The sequence below is a fragment of the Acipenser ruthenus genome, chromosome 43 (assembly GCF_902713425.1).
Source record: "Acipenser ruthenus chromosome 43, fAciRut3.2 maternal haplotype, whole genome shotgun sequence".
NCBI lineage: Eukaryota > Metazoa > Chordata > Actinopteri > Acipenseriformes > Acipenseridae > Acipenser > Acipenser ruthenus.
The window spans coordinates 7967486-7990157 of NC_081231.1; the positions used below are offsets into that span (position 1 = coordinate 7967486).

General features: G+C 42.2%; 2 protein-coding genes across 6 annotated transcripts in view; one reads left to right on the plus strand and one right to left on the minus strand.

Annotated features, from left to right (window-relative positions):
* LOC131709378 (transcobalamin-1-like) overlaps positions 1-22672 on the minus strand; it is a 317542-nt gene that overhangs the window by 146561 nt on the left and 148309 nt on the right. The gene's annotated exons all lie outside the window — the stretch shown is intronic.
* On the plus strand, positions 666-15969 carry LOC131709354 (zinc finger protein 664-like). 5 transcript variants are annotated; one of them, XM_059011802.1, is made up of 3 exons: positions 666-896; positions 9217-9448; positions 13531-15969. In XM_059011802.1, the coding sequence occupies exon 3, from the start codon at positions 13566-13568 to the stop codon at positions 14601-14603; it is 1038 nt and encodes a 345-aa protein (XP_058867785.1). In that variant the 5' UTR covers positions 666-896; positions 9217-9448; positions 13531-13565; the 3' UTR covers positions 14604-15969. The 5 variants fall into 5 exon arrangements, with proteins under 5 accessions (XP_058867785.1, XP_058867784.1, XP_058867788.1 ...); XM_059011805.1 differs by lacking the exon at positions 666-896 and adding an exon at positions 6896-7367; XM_059011803.1 differs by lacking the exon at positions 666-896 and adding an exon at positions 7915-8289.

A 22672-nucleotide genomic window follows, 5' to 3' on the forward strand; every position in this document is an offset into this window, starting at 1 on the left:
ATGATGTCTTGTCCTTTTTTAAATCAATAGCAGTTAATTAAAGGCTGGAGGAAGCGCTTTGATAACGCGTCCCCTCGAGTCTCACAGAGCAGCGCACTCCTTGGCGTGTCTCATTGCTGGTGACTCTTCTGCTGCTGTGGACGCGGCTCTGTTGCCTGGTTTAGTTCGCAGCGCAGTCTGAGGAAGAGTCTAAATCTGTGCCGCTGGACAGCAGGGAGGAATACTGTCCTGGATAAAGAATAGGAGACAATCATACAGTTTAAGAGAAACTAAATAAAAGCATGGGGTAGAAATAGCAGAGGTTACTGCCTGGAAGTTTACTCGTAAAGAATGACCTTTCTGCGACCCTGTGCTGTATTTACCAAAAACAAGTTCACACGCCCTGAACCTGCAAGACTAGCGAAGAGAAAGCTATGAAACTGCGAGCATGCCTGCGCCATTGTGGATCTGTTTGTGACAACAGTCTAAAAACATTATCATGGATATACCGTCAGTGCTTAAACATCTTGTTCTGAAGAAGAGGACGGGAAATAACAATATCTGTATAAAACACAGATTACATATCTGCGAAAAACTCTCTGCATCGGCGCTGCTGCCTCCAGTCACAGCGTCCCGGGTGATAAAAGATTGTACCAACTCCGGCATTGAGGAGGGGGTTACTTGAATTAAAATTGTATTCACTGGAAAAACTAGAGCTACAAACAGCTCGTTTACGGTGATACAATTGAAAGTGTTGTTTATTTTTAATTAAAAGGTATCCGATATGACAATTTCCTTTGCGGTTCATATTAGATGAATTGTCAGACCGCGCTGATCGGTTTGTATTTTGTGATTGGTATATTCCTCGTCCTGTGGGAGACAGACCCGTTCAGACACTGAGGGAGAGCAGAGAGGAGGTGAGAGAGTCTGCATGGAGCTCTACAATGTGTTTATAAACTACAGAGCGCTGTTATATTGTATTATTTTGAAAGGTCCGGGTTGTAGTGTGGTAGGAGCGCGTTGTTTTATCCGTTCAGACACTGAGGGAGAGCAGAGAGGAGGTGAGAGAGTCTGCATGGAGCTCTACAATGTGTTTATAAACTACAGAGCGCTGTTATATTGTATTATTTTGAAAGGTCCGGGTTGTAGTGTGGTAGGAGCGCGTTGTTTTATCCGTTCAGACACTGAGGGAGAGCAGAGAGGAGGTGAGAGAGTCTGCATGGAGCTCTACAATGTGTTTATAAACTACAGAGCGCTGTTATATTGTATTATTTTGAAAGGTCCGGGTTGTAGTGTGGTAGGAGCGCGTTGTTTTATCCGTTCAGACACTGAGGGAGAGCAGAGAGGAGGTGAGAGAGTCTGCATGGAGCTCTACAATGTGTTTATAAACTACAGAGCGCTGTTATATTGTATTATTTTGAAAGGTCCGGGTTGTAGTGTGGTAGGAGCGCGTTGTTTTATCCGTTCAGACACTGAGGGAGAGCAGAGAGGAGGTGAGAGAGTCTGCATGGAGCTCTACAATGTGTTTATAAACTACAGAGCGCTGTTATATTGTATTATTTTGAAAGGTCCGGGTTGTAGTGTGCTAGGAGCGCGTTGTTTTATCCGTTCAGACACTGAGGGAGAGCAGAGAGGAGGTGAGAGAGTCTGCATGGAGCTCTACAATGTGTTTATAAACTACAGAGCGCTGTTATATTGTATTATTTTGAAAGGTCCGGGTTGTAGTGTGGTAGGAGCGCGTTGTTTTATCCGTTCAGACACTGAGGGAGAGCAGAGAGGAGGTGAGAGAGTCTGCATGGAGCTCTACAATGTGTTTATAAACTACAGAGCGCTGTTATATTGTATTATTTTGAAAGGTCCGGGTTGTAGTGTGGTAGGAGCGCGTTGTTTTATCCGTTCAGACACTGAGGGAGAGCAGAGAGGAGGTGAGAGAGTCTGCATGGAGCTCTACAATGTGTTTATAAACTACAGAGCGCTGTTATATTGTATTATTTTGAAAGGTCCGGGTTGTAGTGTGGTAGGAGCGCGTTGTTTTATCCGTTCAGACACTGAGGGAGAGCAGAGAGGAGGTGAGAGAGTCTGCATGGAGCTCTACAGTGTGTTTATAAACTACAGAGCGCTGTTATATTGTATTATTTTGAAAGGTCCGGGTTGTAGTGTGGTAGGAGCGCGTTGTTTTATCCGTTCAGACACTGAGGGAGAGCAGAGAGGAGGTGAGAGAGTCTGCATGGAGCTCTACAATGTGTTTATAAACTACAGAGCGCTGTTATATTGTATTATTTTGAAAGGTCCGGGTTGTAGTGTGGTAGGAGCGCGTTGTTTTATCCGTTCAGACACTGAGGGAGAGCAGAGAGGAGGTGAGAGAGTCTGCATGGAGCTCTACAATGTGTTTATAAACTACAGAGCGCTGTTATATTGTATTATTTTGAAAGGTCCGGGTTGTAGTGTGGTAGGAGCGCGTTGTTTTATCCGTTCAGACACTGAGGGAGAGCAGAGAGGAGGTGAGAGAGTCTGCATGGAGCTCTACAATGTGTTTATAAACTACAGAGCGCTGTTATATTGTATTATTTTGAAAGGTCCGGGTTGTAGTGTGGTAGGAGCGCGTTGTTTTATCCGTTCAGACACTGAGGGAGAGCAGAGAGGAGGTGAGAGAGTCTGCATGGAGCTCTACAATGTGTTTTTAAACTACAGAGCGCTGTTATATTGTATTATTTTGAAAGGTCCGGGTTGTAGTGTGGTAGGAGCGCGTTGTTTTATCCGTTCAGACACTGAGGGAGAGCAGAGAGGAGGTGAGAGAGTCTGCATGGAGCTCTACAATGTGTTTATAAACTACAGAGCGCTGTTATATTGTATTATTTTGAAAGGTCCGGGTTGTAGTGTGGTAGGAGCGTGTTGTTTTATCCGTTCAGACACTGAGGGAGAGCAGAGAGGAGGTGAGAGAGTCTGCATGGAGCTCTACAATGTGTTTATAAACTACAGAGCGCTGTTATATTGTATTATTTTGAAAGGTCCGGGTTGTAGTGTGGTAGGAGCGTGTTGTTTTATCCGTTCAGACACTGAGGGAGAGCAGAGAGGAGGTGAGAGAGTCTGCATGGAGCTCTACAATGTGTTTATAAACTACAGAGCGCTGTTATATTGTATTATTTTGAAAGGTCCGGGTTGTAGTGTGGTAGGAGCGCGTTGTTTTATCCGTTCAGACACTGAGGGAGAGCAGAGAGGAGGTGAGAGAGTCTGCATGGAGCTCTACAATGTGTTTATAAACTACAGAGCGCTGTTATATTGTATTATTTTGAAAGGTCCGGGTTGTAGTGTGGTAGGAGCGCGTTGTTTTATCCGTTCAGACACTGAGGGAGAGCAGAGAGGAGGTGAGAGAGTCTGCATGGAGCTCTACAATGTGTTTATAAACTACAGAGCGCTGTTATATTGTATTATTTTGAAAGGTCCGGGTTGTAGTGTGGTAGGAGCGCGTTGTTTTATCCGTTCAGACACTGAGGGAGAGCAGAGAGGAGGTGAGAGAGTCTGCATGGAGCTCTACAATGTGTTTATAAACTACAGAGCGCTGTTATATTGTATTATTTTGAAAGGTCCGGGTTGTAGTGTGGTAGGAGCGCGTTGTTTTATCCGTTCAGACACTGAGGGAGAGCAGAGAGGAGGTGAGAGTGTCTGCATGGAGCTCTACAATGTGTTTATAAACTACAGAGCGCTGTTATATTGTATTATTTTGAAAGGTCCGGGTTGTAGTGTGGTAGGAGCGCGTTGTTTTATCCGTTCAGACACTGAGGGAGAGCAGAGAGGAGGTGAGAGAGTCTGCATGGAGCTCTACAATGTGTTTATAAACTACAGAGCGCTGTTATATTGTATTATTTTGAAAGGTCCGGGTTGTAGTGTGGTAGGAGCGCGTTGTTTTATCCGTTCAGACACTGAGGGAGAGCAGAGAGGAGGTGAGAGAGTCTGCATGGAGCTCTACAATGTGTTTATAAACTACAGAGCGCTGTTATATTGTATTATTTTGAAAGGTCCGGGTTGTAGTGTGGTAGGAGCGCGTTGTTTTATCCGTTCAGACACTGAGGGAGAGCAGAGAGGAGGTGAGAGAGTCTGCATGGAGCTCTACAATGTGTTTATAAACTACAGAGCGCTGTTATATTGTATTATTTTGAAAGGTCCGGGTTGTGGTGTGGTAGGAGCGCGTTGTTTTTGTGTGTGTGTGTGTTGTATTTGTGAAGCGGCGTGGCTCTGCCAGCGCGTTTGTTTTTATTTACATCCCCCAGTTGCAGTCTGCGTGCCACGGCATTCACACAGTGACGTAATAATAATAAAACAGAGACATTCCCGCGTTTATTAAAAACGTGTAATTCAGCGTTTTACAGAGCTTCACTCAGAATACAGCCTTCCAAAAATATGCATGTCTATCTGTCTATCACGAAGAAAAGTGATTGGCAAACTGCAACACTTTTAACAGTTAGCTGATTATTAAAATAATATGTTTTTAGTTGATTAATTATTTTCTTCTTCATTGAGTATTTCTAGTGACTGATGAGTATCCTGTTAGTTACTGATTCTCCTCGGATACAGAGCTGATGAGTATCCTGTTAGTTACCGATTCTCCTCGGATACAGAGCTGATGAGTATCCTGTTAGTTACCGATTCTCCTCGGATACAGAGCTGATGAGTGTCCTGTTAGTTACTGATTCTCCTTGGATACACAGCTGATGAGTATCCTGTTAGTTATCGATTCTCCTTGGATACAGAGCTGATGAGTATCCTGTTAGTTACTGATTCTCCTTGGATACAGAGCTGATGAGTATCCTGTTAGTTACTGATTCTCCTCGGATACAGAGCTGATGAGTATCCTGTTAGTTACCGATTCTCCTTGGATACAGAGCTGATGAGTATCCTGTTAGTTACTGATTCTGCTTGGATACAGAGCTGATGAGTATCCTGTTAGTTACTGATTCTCCTCGGATACAGAGCTGATGAGTATCCTGTTAGTTACCGATTCTCCTCGGATACAGAGCTGATGAGTGTCCTGTTAGTTACTGATTCTCCTTGGATACAGAGCTGATGAGTATCCTGTTAGTTACTGATTCTCCTCGGATACAGAGCTGATGAGTATCCTGTTAGTTACCGATTCTCCTCGGATACAGAGCTGATGAGTATCCTGTTAGTTACTGATTCTCCTCGGATACAGAGCTGATGAGTGTCCTGTTAGTTACTGATTCTCCTTGGATACAGAGCTGATGAGTATCCTGTTAGTTACTGATTCTCCTCGGATACAGAGCTGATGAGTATCCTGTTAGTTACTGATTCTCCTCGGATAGAGAGCTGATGAGTATCCTGTTAGTTACTGATTCTCCTCGGATAGAGAGCTGATGAGTATCCTGTTAGTTACTGATTCTCCTCGGATAGAGAGCTGATGAGTATCCTGTTAGTTACTGATTCTCCTTGGATACAGAGCTGATGAGTATCCTGTTAGTTACTGATTCTCCTTGGATACAGAGCTGATGAGTGTCCTGTTAGTTACTGATTCTCCTTGGATACAGAGCTGATGAGTGTCCTGTTAGTTACTGATTCTCCTCGGATACAGAGCTGATGAGTATCCTGTTAGTTACTGATTCTCCTTGGATACAGAGCTGATGAGTATCCTGTTAGTTACTGATTCTCCTTGGATACAGAGCTGATGAGTATCCTGTTAGTTACTGATTCTCCTTGGATACAGAGCTGATGAGTGTCCTGTTAGTTACTGATTCCCCTCGGATACAGAGCTGATGAGTATCCTGTTAGTTACTGATTCTCCTCGGATACAGAGCTGATGAGTATCCTGTTAGTTACTGATTCTCCTCGGATACAGAGCTGATGAGTATCCTGTTAGTTCCTGATTCTCCTTGGATACAGAGCTGATGAGTATCCTTGTAGTTACTGATTCTCCTCGGATACAGAGCTGATGAGTGTCCTGTTAGTTACTGATTCCCCTTGGATACAGAGCTGATGAGTATCCTGTTAGTTACTGATTCTCCTCGGATACAGAGCTGATGAGTATCCTGTTAGTTACTGATTCTCCTTGGATACAGAGCTGATGAGTATCCTGTTAGTTACTGATTCTCCTTGGATACAGAGCTGATGAGTATCCTGTTAGTTACTGATTCTCCTCGGATACAGAGCTGATGAGTATCCTGTTAGTTACTGATTCTCCTCGGATACAGAGCTGATGAGTATCCTGTTAGTTACTGATTCTCCTCGGATAGAGAGCTGATGAGTATCCTGTTAGTTACTGATTCTCCTTGGATACAGAGCTGATGAGTATCCTGTTAGTTACTGATTCTCCTCGGATACAGAGCTGATGAGTATCCTGTTAGTTACTGATTCTCCTCGGATACAGAGCTGATGAGTATCCTGTTAGTTACTGATTCTCCTTGGATACAGAGCTGATGAGTATCCTGTTAGTTACTGATTCTCCTCGGATACAGAGCTGATGAGTATCCTGTTAGTTACTGATTCTCCTTGGATACAGAGCTGATGAGTATCCTGTTAGTTACTGATTCTCCTTGGATACAGAGCTGATGAGTATCCTGTTAGTTACTGATTCTCCTTGGATACAGAGCTGATGAGTATCCTGTTAGTTACTGATTCTCCTTGGATACAGAGCTGATGAGTATCCTGTTAGTTACTGATTCTCCTTGGATACAGAGCTGATGAGTATCCTGTTAGTTACTGATTCTGCTTGGATACAGAGCTGATGAGTATCCTGTTAGTTACTGATTCTCCTCGGATACAGAGCTGATGAGTATCCTGTTAGTTACTGATTCTCCTCGGATACAGAGCTGATGAGTGTCCTGTTAGTTACTGATTCTCCTCGGATACAGAGCTGATGAGTATCCTGTTAGTTACTGATTCTGCTTGGATACAGAGCTGATGAGTATCCTGTTAGTTACTGATTCTCCTCGGATACAGAGCTGATGAGTATCCTGTTAGTTACTGATTCTCCTCGGATACAGAGCTGATGAGTGTCCTGTTAGTTACTGATTCTCCTCGGATACAGAGCTGATGAGTATCCTGTTAGTTACTGATTCTCCTCAGATACAGAGCTGATGAGTATCCTGTTAGTTACTGATTCTCCTTGGATACAGAGCTGATGAGTGTCCTGTTAGTTACTGATTCTCTTCGGATACAGAGCTGATGAGTATCCTGTTAGTTACCGATTCTCCTCGGATTGCTGACTTTTAATTCTCTCTCTCTCTCTCTGAAAAATAACAATATATCGACCCAGTTTAGTCTCTGTATACCTAATGTTTTATTTTATTTTACTGCATTTGTGCTAAGCATGATTTGAAGAGGCCTTAGACTACTGCCCACCTTAACGTGTGGGTCAAATTATGTTTAAAACAACCTACGTAAGTATTTAAATGACAGTAGCCACTGATTTCTACTGAAGATTAATGAAATTGTGTATTTCCTTGAATTCCTGCCACATTAGAGGAGAAGGGCAGGTATTGTCTTAGAACAGGGGTTTTCAACCTTTTTTTTGCAACTGTACCCCTTCTGTCGGGAGGTTTCAGCTGAAGTACCCTTTACAGTTTTCGCTCACTGAATGGTACCAGTTGCAGTGAAAGGCAGAATAATTTGATTAACACATTCTTTCCCATTTATTTAATATATTGTACTGGTGTATCTGGTCCACAGCAGGAATAAATGGAGACAGCACAGGATGCAGTTTAAAGCAGTGTAAACTGCTGTTTTTATTGAAGCGCTGGAACAGCAGGCTAATGGACGCTCTGTCATAAAATGGTTTAACTCTGATAGCCAGCTCCAGGACACACTCTCACACAACTACACAACACGAACCTGAGCTGCACACAGGCAGCTCCTAAATACGGTCATGGTCCAATCGCTCAGATCCTCGGTCCCGCGCAAACAGGTGGCTGGCGGCACTGAACACAAATCACAGTGCAGCCAACACAGACCCTCTCATACAGCTGCACTGTGCACGTGACACCCCAGGCACCTCACACAAACAGCGGAGAAGACAGGACAGCACACACACACACACACACACACACGCACACACACAGAGCAATACACTAACAGCTGCATCTGCGGTTCACTTTGAACTGCTAAACAAAGATGAAAAAATTATACACGGTGTTTTAGAGAATATATAATACTGTTAAAAAAACCATTCCTTTCTTTTACTTTCATTTTGATTTGTGTATTTCTGAGTCGTCCTGCGTACCCCCTATGACCCTTAGAAGCGGTACGTGTACCCCCGGTTAAAAACTCCTGCGTCAGAAAATGGATGGCATTAGAAATCATTATGTGAGTTTATAATTTACAAAATAAAACAGAACAGCACAGAAATCTAATAGCCGTGTGTGGCAGAGCGGTTGCAGTACTGACGTCACGGACCAGGAAGAAGCAATACAAAACAAAGGCAAAGGTAGGTAGGGGAAACGAGACGCGTTTGCGCTCAGGTTTTAATAATAAAACAAACAATAAACAAAACACTTTATACCAAACAAAAGGGCTCGATGGCCAAAAATACCTAAACAAACAAATACCGAGTGGTACAGCGATAGCAGTTGCTTCGGATGCATGATCTCATTCCAAACCGTCCTCCCATCTCTGACTCAAAGGAAAATCTCCCACTGTTAGCCTGGAGCTAGTTCTTTTAAGCTGTGGCTAGAGCCTTAATTAATTATCAATAAAACAATGACCTTATTGAGGCTCCAGCCACATTCACACAGGTTTTTAAATTAATAAACTAAACGAACAATAAAAACACGGCTTTCCCACCGTCAAATACAAATATAATAATAATAATAATAATAATAATAGGAAATATACAAATACAGGGATGAGGTGTACCCCATCACACAGTGTTAATGTGCAAGAATAAACTGGATTGGTGGACTGCATAGATAATAATAAATGGAAAAAAATAAATGGATCATTTCTGCCATCTACTGGTCGCTTTTATTAACTTTGATTCAATTATAAAATCCAGAATATTTAAATAAAAAGCTACGTTTGTGTATAAACTGATCTTTCTGTCCTTCTTAATATGTTATAGAAATATAATTTTAATGAAGTGTATCTTTGTTGCCTTTGCCAGTTGTAGTCTGATGTTATAAATTAAAACACAAAGGGAGACCTACATTCCAAAGTGATTTTTAGTATTGCTATGTGAAAGAAACACGTGTGTAAGGGAACCGAAGCAAATAATATATTAATTATATATTATAGAAGAGAACAAAGAGAGACTAACAGCACGCAGGTGACATCCAGGGAGGGGCTGACGTGTTGAGCGTGGAACTGCAAGAGAGGGGTTTAAATATGCAGTGCAGTCTAGTCTACACAGATTACCTTTCGCTGTCCGTTTGAGCTGCCTATTTACCCTGAAGAGAAGAATTGAACGGTCAGAGCGAGTGACTAGAGCACTAGAGCCGTGCTGCACATCCCACTGACAATACCTGAAGTAAGCTTCTCTATCTTTTTATTCATCTTTTAAATCCACTTGACACTCGCCAAATCGTGTCTTACTGTAACTGAACAGTTAATGTGTTGCTTGGCAGGATTGTAATTGTGTGGAATGCTTTGTTTATTATGAATATATGTTTGAAATGATTTAGTAACAGTAAATATTTGACACAGATGTTGTAGGATCTTAGTTTGTAACACAAGCACGTAATATTTGTGGCATGTAACTTTTGTCTATGAACAGTTAAATTCCTGATGCTCCTCCAGATGTTGTTTTTAGGACTCTGTTAACAGAACAATTCTACCCATTTCAAAGTTAGGTTAATTACATTAAATGCCTTATTAAATGTCACAAGCACCCATGAGAGTTACAAAGTATTTATCCTCATCATTGGTCTTTGTGGTTGTTTGATTGAAAGTATAAAAACAACTAAAGGAAATGCTTTCTTGAGACTGAAGGTGACATAGAGAACAGACAGCAATACTTAATTGCCTATCAAGTACGAAATATGACCATTACCTCATGGGTATTTATCCTTAAAGACCCAGTAACCCAGTAACCTGAATAGACCCAGTAACCTGAATAGATTCAGTCATGCCCGTCCCGAGGGCATAAATAGGCTGCATGCACAGATCTCAATATCATTTTTCATCCGACCTGATCGAGAGAGATAAGTGTTGAATGTACTGTTATCTGCTTATTTGCTTGTGTAATTACACTGTTAATGTGATTATAATTAGATGATGTTTATGTGATTATAGTCATTGCTAGTTACACGTACTGTGCACTCAGCCGTGGTTTTCGTTAGTCCCTCAGGGGCCTTGTGCTCCATGTGAAGCGGGCGGCTCCGTCGCCCCTTCCCCGGGATCGAGTAACCTTAAGTCGGGTACTTGTGTTCTCTCTCAGGCTGCTAGCTTCGTTGAAAATAAAAATGTTATTTTGTTAGGGAATTTATACATAATTAACAGTAATCGAGTGTTCACTGTTTTGTGCGAGGGAAAAAAAAGTTTTTCGGTGTGTATTTTTCTATTTCTTTTCACAGAAATTCCAGCGCACCTGTTGGACTGTGACACGCGCTTCAGGTTAAAACTGTTTCCAGTTTTCTCCCACAATGTCTCGTTGCACACATTAGTTCTGCTTGCAGTTTTCTCCCTCAGTGTCTCGTTGCACACATTAGTTCTGCTTGCAGTTTCTCCCTCAGTGTCTCGTTGCACACATTAGTTCTGCTTGCAGTTTCTCCCTCAGTGTCTCGTTGCACACATTAGTTCTGCTTGCAGTTTCTCCCTCAGTGTCTCGTTGCACACATTAGTTCTGCTTGCAGTTTCTCCCTCAGTGTCTCGTTGCACACATTAGTTCTGCTTGCAGTTTTCTCCCTCAGTGTCTCGTGGATTAATTCTGCTTGCAGTTTTCTCCCTCGGTGTCTTGTTGCCGCATTAGTTCTGCTTGCAGTATTATTGTATAGACTATTAGAGCTCTGATAGTAGGTTTCCTCAGTTTTCGGACTGTTGGATTAACCAAGAGCGCTGCAGGTAGGCATCCCTATAGATCGCTCCCGTGGTAACTGTGGGTCCAGACCTGCTCCCGTTCCCACCGGTGTACTGTACATTGAACGAGGATACCATTCTGATTCACTAGCAGTTGCTGGGCTCAGCTCTGCTTCGGGTCCTGCTGTCCGCAGCCCCTCCCGTAGTGTTTCGTTGCCACCCTGGTCTCTGCATGCAGTGCCATTTCGAAGGCTGTCACGGCTCTGACAGCTGGCTTTCCCCAGTCTTACGACTGTGTCGGTTTGCCAGAAGCGCTATAGGTTGGCACCCCTATAGTCTGCTTAATTGTAACTGTAGGTCCAGGCCTACTCCATTCCCACCGGTACAAATCTGTACAATGAACAAGGTTATCACTCTGATTCACTACGCAGTCGCTAGGCTAGCTCTGCGTCAGGTCTGATTGCTTGCAATCTTTCCCGCAGTGTTTCGTGCTGCCTTGGGCTCTGACAGTCGGCTTTCCCCAGTCTTAGGGCTGTGTTGGTTTGACAAAAGCTATATAGGTGGGCAGCCTTATATACTGCTTCTGCAGTAACTGTGGGTCACAGACCTGCTCCGTTCCTGACACAGTATATGTACAAAACAGTGAACGAGGTCACTGCACTGGGGTACCCGAATTGTACGAAGTGTACCACTGAACCGGACCGTACCTAAGGTACTGGACCGAGTTTAAAACCACCGAGTGTTGAACCACCACCGAACGGTACTATATAGAGCGTACCACCACCGAGTAGAACACTCACTGAACTGTGCCTTGCAAGGTACTTTACAGTCACTGTGCGGCTGGGAGCCGATCGGGTCATTTTGGTTCATTTTACTGTCTGCTCTGTTCCACCTCGGTTCATCACCACCATTCAGACTTGGTTAAAAAGGGGGTATTGTGATACACAACAGTGACACCATCTCTGGTCCAAGACCAGCGGACGCTTTCAGTTTCGACTTGTGCTGTTTTATATATTTTTTAAATACAGTACTTTGCTACATGTGCTGTTTGACTGCAGCTTCTAGCGGCAAGTGCTACAAAGTACTAATATATATTAATAGAGAGAGAGATAGGTAAGCGCCGGCTTGAGCAGATTGAAGCAGCAGTTGTCACAGAGTTTACTGCTTGCTGCATGCCAGGGTTTTAACCTTGTGACATTTGCAAGGCCAATCTCTCAGTAGAGGATAAGCATGACAGTTGCTCTTCCTGTTTGGGACCGGAGCATGCAAAGGGCCACTCGCAGGCCGCGGATTCTGTGAGTTCTGCACGTCCTTCTCTCGGCATACGCTAGATAAACGGGTGTCTCGCAGCTCCGTGAAGTGGTCCACGGCTTTACCACTTTGACAGGGCTCCCCAGCATCATCCCTTAAGGGGTTGGCTACATCCTCGTCTGAGGGCGCTGTGCCATGGGAGAGCAGGAGAGTTGAACGAGTGGCATGGTCTTCCTCATCATCCTCTGCCTTTCCTCCCCTCCTCATGTTTCTAAAAAGAGGAGAAAAGGTCACCTGTCTCATAGATCAGTGGACTCTGAAAATCTGGACAAGCTCTGGGAAGCTGTTTCCCAGCAAGGCACAGTACTGGCTCAGCTGTTGCGTGAACACACTGCTCCACCAGCCCCCTCTGTTCTCTTGGAGCAACAAGGGGCACCAAGCACAGGCTCGCAACTAGACAATCTGCTTTCCATTGCCGCCTCTGAGGAGATGGGCGATCCAGAGTTACCCTCTTTGGATCACCCAGTGCCAGTGGCTCACCCGTCTCTGTCAGCAGAGCTTCTGTCTCTGACAGTAGTGACATTCCAGAGGCTTATGGGCTTTATGGCAGTAGCTTCCCAGTCCTTTCCTTTGAGTCTTTTCCACATGCGCCTTCTCCAAGCCTGGTTCAAAAACAGGGTTTTTCAGCCCACATTGAACCATGTCCGCCTGCTGACAGTGTCTCGGCATTGTCTGGAGGGACTTTCCAAGTGGGCACATCCTGCACGCCTGCGCTTATCAGCTGAATGTCGTGGATCCACAAATCCCTGGGTTTGGAACAAGAGTGTTAAGGGCGGCCTCGAGCTCGAACCTTACAGCAAAAACATAGAGGTGAGTTCTCCCTCAAATCTTTTAGCTCCAGCTACTTGTGCTGAGGGTTCCTAATGGTAGCGCGCAAGGCGGCCTGGGTCGAGCTTGTGGCATTCCAGTTGTCTGCATTAATTGCCTTGTAACAACTTTGGTATGTCTACCCATTAGGTAATGGTTACATTTCATACTTGATAGGGAATGTTAGGTTATTATCATAACCCTGGTTCCCTGAATAGAAATGTAACCATTAACCTTCCAGGTCACTGCATCTATGATTGCAGCAGTCTTGAAGGAAAAATGATATTGAGATCTGTGCATGCAGTCTATTTATGCCCTCGGGACGGGCATGACTGCATCACAGGCTTTGATGAGCAGTCTTTGTTAGATGTATTCAGGTTACAGTGTCTTTAAGGATAAATTCCCATGAGGTAATGGTTACATTTCTATTTGAGAGAAACAGGGTTATGATAGTAACCTAACGTTTTATGTTTTCAGGACTGCCTTATCTTGGTGAAAGTGAAGGAACAAAGATGGAATCTGTTTACATTAAACAGGAGGAGGTTGTGGAACTGGCACCTATCTGCATTAAACAGGAGATGCCTGAACTGGAGCCTGTCCACATTAAAGAAGAGACTGAACTGGAGCCTGTCCACATTAAAGAAGAGACTGAACTAGAGCCTGTCCACATTAAAGAAGAAGACACTGAACTGGAGCCTGTCCACATTAAAGAAGAGACTGAACTGGAGCCTGTCCACATTAAAGAAGACACTGAACTGGAGCCTGTCCACATTAAAGAAGAGACTGAACTAGAGCCTGTCCACATTAAAGAAGAAGACAATGAACTGGAGCCTGTCCACATCAAAGAAGAAGAAACTGAACTGGAGCCTGTCCACATTAAAGAAGAGACTGAACTGGAGCCTGTCCACATTAAAGAAGAGACTGAACTGGAGTCTTTCTGCATTGAAGAGGAGTCTATTGACTTGCTGTTTAAGGATTCAGAAAACATATCCCTGCCAAAGATATCACATCAATGTACTGAATGTGGGAAGAACTTCAGTCAGTTAAGAAGCCTAAAAAGACACCAGAGAATTCATACTGGAGAGAAGCTGCATCACTGCAGTGACTGTGGGAAGAGCTTCAGTCAGTCAGGACACCTAAAATCACACCAGCGAACTCACACTGGAGAGAAGCCGCATCACTGTTCTGACTGTGGGAAGAGCTTCATTCGGTTAGGAAACCTAAAACAACACCAGCGAATTCACAGTGGAGAGAAGCCATACCACTGTTCTGAATGTGGAGATTGCTTCAGTATGTCAGGAAGCCTAAAAAGACACCAGCGAATTCACAGTGGAAAGAAGCCGTATCATTGTGTTAAATGTGGGAAGAGTTTCAGTCTGTCAGGAAACCTAAAAAGACACCAGAGAATTCACGCTGGAGAGAGGCCGCATCACTGCTCTGACTGTGGGAAGAGCTTCAGTCAGTTAGGACACCTAAAATCACACCAGCAAACTCACACTGGAGAGAAGCCACATCACTGCTTTGACTGTGGGAAGAGCTTCAGTCGTTAAGGAAGCTTAAAAAACACAGGTGAATTCACACTGGAGGGAAGCTGTATCACTGCACTGATGGTGGGAAGAGTTTCAGTCTGTCAGGAAACCTAAAAACACACCAGCAAATTCACAGTGGAAAGAAGCTGTATCACTGTACAAAATGTGGCAATACATTTGCTTTCTGTGGTTAAGTGAAAAGACATAAATGCCAGTTTTGAAAATGCAGATGAAGCTTATAGAAATCAATATTCCAGGCAGTGTTACAATGGTCCTTGTTTTCGGTCCTTCCAGTCCAGGTCTTTGCTTCAACCAGATTGTAGATTAATGAATCAACCTTCTTCTAAATCATTCAGGACCTAATTGGAAGCGAGGGCCACTGCTTTATACCAATCAAAACTGAGTGTGATGCTCCAGTGATATTTTTTGAAAGGAATCCTGTCTATGTGCCAGCCTAAGGGTGTTTAATCATGCTTTAGCATAAATGTGAGAATGAGTGTGTGCCAAAGCAGCTGTGCTTGCATTTTAATCAGTAGTATAAGTAGGCTATGACTACCTGCAACCTTTATGAATTGTGTATGAACCTGAATATGGTTATTATTATGGGGGGTATCAATTTCATTAATCGGGGTAATGAATACTACATGAATAACATCATGAATAAGGGCCGGCATGACGACATGAATAGGCCACATGGTTATGTTTGAATGCAGGTCCTGTTACAGTCGGTTTTACAAGCAGCTCAAAAGGGAGGTAACATCCCACCAATATGCATTTTTATGTGTGGTCGGATTGGAAGGCTCATCAAACCATGTGAATGGGGTAGCATTTGGCTGAATACTTTTTGAGATACAGAGTGGCAAAAAGCAGCATTTTTTTAATATACCTGTATCTCAAAAAGTATAGCAAATTAAGGAACCACACTTGGCATACACATAGTCCCAGGGGTGTAGATGTGCAGCGGGGTATTAATATTTTTTGGGGATCCTAGTTTTACAGAAACTGAACCCCAAAGATAACGGTCTGACGTCACTGCTGCCTGACGTTGTTGCTAGGCAGGGACTTGCGACTGTTCCATTGCACAGAATAGGGAGACATGGAATATATAGTTCAGCACACACGGGTCACATCTGCGTTTCTGTCTGGATTAAAACTGGTAATCAGTGATAATATTTTTTTTATTTGTTTGTGCCTTCAACACTGGGGAAACTAATAATAATTTGTTAATTTATGAAATACTATTTTCATTTCCCCCCTCTCTCCTTTGTTGTTATGGTACGGTCGGGAGTTCAATGATACCGTTCCATTCCACAAATAAATCTATGCTGCTGTCAGTATTAAAACTGTTAAGAACTTCTCTGTGCTATTAAATAATAAAATGAAAGTGATCCTGTGTGTAGTGTTACTTATTATACAATTGAATTAAACTGGTGGGGGTGCAGCCTCTAGCATGTATCTAGTACAGCAATTGCAAGCAATGACACTGTTACAGTACAGATTTCTTTCAGAGGTACTGATGTGCACATTTAGCAAAGTTTAACAATAACAAAATGTTAGTTGACAACAAAACATAAATGATAACATGCTCCTATCTACAGTTTTTAAAGAATATTCCAAAATGAAAAGGGAAATACAGTCGAGAAGCTGTTTTGGATTATTACAGTAATTACATGGTTATTTGTGCACTGTAATCTAAAGAGAAAAAATATATTTTAAAAAGAAACAAATGGGGGGGCTGTGTCTTCATTTTATTTTAGTAACAGGTTAAACAACTGAAGGTATAGTAATTGCCCTGTTTATTGTTCAATAGAAATGTCTTCATAAAAATAGGGTTACAGCTCAGTACAGGAGAGAAGTCTTTACCCTGGGTTCACACAGTGAATTCGTGAAGGGTCCTTGAATAACACACCATATTGAGCGTGGCCCGATCAGGAATTGACAAATCTTGAGATAAGCAAAACATACAATGCAGCAAGGGGAGAGAATCTCATTGACATGGCCATTTGGACACACTCTATATACAGAGGCTTGCTGCTATTTGATTTCATTTTGACACACTCCATATACAGAGGCTTGCTGCTATTCGATTTCATTTTGACACACTCCATATACAGAGGCTTGCTGATAGTTGATTTCATTTTGACACACTCCATATACAGAGGCTTGCTGCTATACAATTTCATTTTGACACACTCCACATACACAGGTTTGCTGATAGTCGATTTCATTTTGACACACTCCATATACAGAGGCTTGCAGCTATTCGATTTCATTTGGACACACTCCATATACAGAGGCTTGCTGCTAGTCGATTTCATTTGGACACACTCCATATACAGAGGCTTGCTGCTATTCGATTTCATTTTGACACACTCCATATACAGAGGCTTGCTGATAGTCGATTTCATTTTGACACACTCCATATACAGAGGCTTGCTGATAGTTGATTTCATTTTGACACACTCCATATACAGAGGCTTGCTGCTATTCGATTTCATTTGGACACACTCCATATACAGAGGCTTGCTGCTATTCAATTTCATTTTGACACACTCCATATACAGAGGCTTGCTGATAGTCGATTTCATTTTGACACACTCCATATACAGAGGCTTGCTGCTATTCGATTTCATTTGGACACACTCCATATACAGAGGCTTGCTGATAGTCAATTTCATTTTGACACACTCCATATACAGAGGCTTGCTGCTATTCAATTTCATTTTGACACACTCCATATACAGAGGCTTGCTGATAGTCGATTTCATTTTGACACACTCCATATACAGAGGCTTGCTGCTATTCGATTTCATTTGGACACACTCCATATACAGAGGCTTGCTGCTATTCAATTTCATTTGGACACACTCCATATACAGAGGCTTGCTGCTATTCAATTTCATTTGGACACACTCCATATACAGAGGCTTGCTGATAGTCGATTTCATTTGGACACACTCCATATACAGAGGCTTGCTGCTATTCAATTTCATTTGGACACACTCCATATACAGAGGCTTGCTGATAGTCGATTTCATTTTGACACACTCCATATACAGAGGCTTGCTGCTATTCGATTTCATTTTGACACACTCCATATACAGAGGCTTGCTGCTATTCGATTTCATTTTGACACACTCCATATACAGAGGATTGCTACTATTCAATTTCATTTGGACACACTCCATATACAGAGGCTTGCTGCTATTCAATTTCATTTTGACACGCCATATACAGAGGCTTGCTGCTATTGGATTTCATTTTGACACACTCCATATACAGAGGCTTGCTGCTATTCAATTTCATTTGGACACACTCCATATACAGAGGCTTGCTGATAGTCGATTTCATTTTGACACACTCCATATACAGAGGCTTGCAGCTATTCGATTTCATTTTGACAAACTCCATATACAGAGGCTTGCTGCTATTCGATTTCATTTTGACACCCCATATACAGAGGCTTGCTGCTATTCAATTTCATTTTGACACACTCCACATACACAGGTTTGCTGATAATCGATTTCATTTTGACACACTCCATATACAGAGGCTTGCTGCTATTCAATTTCATTTTGACACACTCCATATACAGAGGCTTGCTGCTATTCAATTTCATTTTGACACACTCCATATACAGAGGCTTGCTGCTATTTGATTTCATTTTGACACTCCATATACAGAGGCTTGCTGCTATTCAATTTCATTTGGACACACTCCATATACAGAGGCTTGCTGCTATTCGATTTCATTTTGACACTCCATATACAGAGGCTTGCTGCTATTCGATTTCATTTTGACACACTCCATATACAGAGGCTTGCTGATAGTCGATTTCATTTGGACACACTCCATATACAGAGGCTTGCTGCTATTCAATTTCATTTGGACACACTCCATATACAGAGGCTTGCTGCTATTCGATTTCATTTGGACACACTCCATATACAGAGGCTTGCTGCTATTCGATTTCATTTGGACACACTCCATGTACAGAGGCTTGCTGCTATTCAATTTCATTTGGACACACTCCATATACAGAGGCTTGCTGCTATTCAATTTCATTTGGACACACTCCATGTACAGAGGCTTGCTGCTATTCAATTTCATTTGGACACACTCCATATACAGAGGCTTGCTGCTATTCGATTTCATTTTGACACACTCCATATACAGAGGCTTGCTGCTATTTGATTTCATTTTGACACACTCCATATACAGAGGCTTGCTGCTATTGGATTTCATTTTGACACTCCATATACAGAGGCTTGCTGCTATTTGATTTCATTTTGACACTCCATATACAGAGGCTTGCTGATAGTCGATTTCATTTTGACACACTCCATATACAGAGGCTTGCTGATAGTTGATTTCATTTTGACACTCCATATACAGAGACTTGCTGCTATTTGATTTCATTTTGACACTCCATATACAGAGGCTTGCTGCTATTTGATTTCATTTTGACACTCCATATACAGAGGCTTGCTGATAGTCGATTTCATTTTGACACACTCCATATACAGAGGCTTGCTGATAGTTGATTTCATTTTGACACACTCCATATACAGAGGCATTCAATTTCATTTTGGCATTCAATTTCATTTTGACACGCCATATACAGAGGCTTGCTGCTATTCGATTTCATTTTGACACACTCCATATACAGAGGCTTGCTGCTATTCGATTTCATTTTGACACACTCCATATACAGAGGCTTGCTGCTATTCGATTTCATTTGGACACACTCCATATACAGAGGCTTGCTGATAGTCGATTTCATTTGGACACACTCCATATACAGAGGCTTGCTGCTATTGGATTTCATTTTGACACACTCCATATACAGAGGCTTGCTGCTATTCGATTTCATTTTGACAAACTCCATATACGGAGGCTTGCTGCTATTCGATTTCATTTTGACACTCCATATACAGAGGCTTGCTGCTATTCAATTTCATTTTGACACACTCCACATACACAGGTTTGCTGATAATCGATTTCATTTTGACACACTCTATATACAGAGGCTTGCTGCTATTCAATTTCATTTGGACACACTCCATATACAGAGGCTTGCTGATAGTCGATTTCATTTGGACACACTCCATATACAGAGGCTTGCTGATAGTCGATTTCATTTTGACACACTCCATATACAGAGGCTTGCTGATAGTTGATTTCATTTTGACACACTCCATATACAGAGGCTTGCTGCTATTCGATTTCATTTTGACACACTCCATATACAGAGGCTTGCTGCTATTCGATTTCATTTGGACACACTCCATATACAGAGGCTTGCTGCTATTCAATTTCATTTTGACACACTCCATATACAGAGGCTTGCTGATAGTCGATTTCATTTTGACACACTCCATATACAGAGGCTTGCTGCTATTCGATTTCATTTGGACACACTCCATATACAGAGGCTTGCTGATAGTCAATTTCATTTTGACACACTCCATATACAGAGGCTTGCTGCTATTCAATTTCATTTTGACACACTCCATATACAGAGGCTTGCTGCTATTCGATTTCATTTGGACACACTCCATATACAGAGGCTTGCTGCTATTCAATTTCATTTGGACACACTCCATATACAGAGGCTTGCTGCTAGTCGATTTCATTTGGACACACTCCATATACAGAGGCTTGCTGCTATTCAATTTCATTTGGACACACTCCATATACAGAGGCTTGCTGATAGTCGATTTCATTTGGACACACTCCATATACATAGGCTTGCTGCTATTCAATTTCATTTTGACACTCCATATACAGAGGCTTGCTGCTATTCAATTTCATTTGGACACACTCCATATACAGAGGCTTGCTGCTATTCAATTTCATTTTGACACACTCCATATACAGAGGCTTGCTGATAGTCGATTTCATTTTGACACACTCCATATACAGAGGCTTGCTGATAGTCGATTTCATTTGGACACACTCCATATACAGAGGCTTGCTGCTATTCAATTTCATTTGGACACACTCCATATACAGAGGCTTGCTGATAGTCGATTTCATTTTGACACACTCCATATACAGAGGCTTGCTGCTATTCGATTTCATTTTGACACACTCCATATACAGAGGCTTGCTGCTATTCGATTTCATTTTGACACACTCCATATACAGAGGATTGCTACTATTCAATTTCATTTGGACACACTCCACATACAGAGGCTTGCTGATAGTCGATTTCATTTTGACACACTCCATATACAGAGGCTTGCTGATAGTCGATTTCATTTTGACACACTCCATATACAGAGGATTGCTACTATTCAATTTCATTTGGACACACTCCACATACAGAGGCTTGCTGATAGTCGATTTCATTTTGACACACTCCATATACAGAGGCTTGCTGATAGTCGATTTCATTTGGACACACTCCATATACAGAGGCTTGCTGCTATTGGATTTCATTTTGACACACTCCATATACAGAGGCTTGCTGCTATTCAATTTCATTTGGACACACTCCATATACAGAGGCTTGCAGCTATTCGATTTCATTTTGACAAACTCCATATACAGAGGCTTGCTGCTATTCGATTTCATTTTGACACTCCATATACAGAGGCTTGCTGCTATTCAATTTCATTTTGACACACTCCACATACACAGGTTTGCTGATAATCGATTTCATTTTGACACACTCCATATACAGAGGCTTGCTGCTATTCAATTTCTTTTTGACACACTCCATATACAGAGGCTTGCTGCTATTCAATTTCATTTTGACACACTCCATATACAGAGGCTTGCTGCTATTTGATTTCATTTTGACACTCCATATACAGAGGCTTGCTGCTATTCAATTTCATTTGGACACACTCCATATACAGAGGCTTGCTGCTATTCGATTTCATTTTGACACTCCATATACAGAGGCTTGCTGCTATTCGATTTCATTTTGACACACTCCATATACAGAGGCTTGCTGCTATTCGATTTCGTTTGGACACACTCCATATACAGAGGCTTGCTGCTATTCAATTTCATTTGGACACACTCCATATACAGAGGCTTGCTGCTATTTGATTTCATTTTGACACTCCATATACAGAGGCTTGCTGCTATTCAATTTCATTTTGACACACTCCATATACAGAGGCTTGCTGCTATTCAATTTCATTTTGACACACTCCATATACAGAGGCTTGCTGCTATTCGATTTCATTTGGACACACTCCATATACAGAGGCTTGCTGCTATTCGATTTCATTTGGACACACTCCATATACAGAGGCTTGCTGCTATTCAATTTCATTTGGACACACTCCATATACAGAGGCTTGCTGCTATTCGATTTCATTTGGACACACTCCATATACAGAGGCTTGCTGATAGTCGATTTCATTTTGACACACTCCATATACAGAGGCTTGCTGCTATTCGATTTCATTTGGACACACTCCATATACAGAGGCTTGCTGCTATTCGATTTCATTTTGACACTCCATATACAGAGGCTTGCTGCTATTCGATTTCATTTTGACACACTCCATATACAGAGGCTTGCTGCTATTCGATTTCGTTTGGACACACTCCATATACAGAGGCTTGCTGCTATTCAATTTCATTTGGACACACTCCATATACAGAGGCTTGCTGCTATTTGATTTCATTTTGACACTCCATATACAGAGGCTTGCTGCTATTCAATTTCATTTTGACACACTCCATATACAGAGGCTTGCTGCTATTCGATTTCATTTGGACACACTCCATATACAGAGGCTTGCTGCTATTCAATTTCATTTGGACACACTCCATATACAGAGGCTTGCTGCTATTTGATTTCATTTTGACACTCCATATACAGAGGCTTGCTGCTATTCAATTTCATTTTGACACGCCATATACAGAGGCTTGCTGCTATTCGATTTCATTTTGACACACTCCATATACAGAGGCTTGCTGCTATTCGATTTCATTTTGACACACTCCATATACAGAGGCTTGCTGCTATTCGATTTCATTTTGACACTCCATATACAGAGGCTTGCTGCTATTCAATTTCATTTTGACACACTCCACATACACAGGTTTGCTGATAATCGATTTCA

What these genes read in the sequence shown, in the direction of transcription:
- LOC131709354 (XM_059011801.1), top strand. Translation starts at nt 911, where the DNA reads ATGGAGCTCTACAATGTGTTTATAAACTACAGAGCGCTGTTATATTGT. An exon ending in TGAGGGAGAGCAGAGAGGAG is followed by an intron (nt 4,065 to 9,216) that starts GTGAGAGAGTCT and finishes TATATATTATAG; the next exon opens with AAGAGAACAAAGAGAGACTA.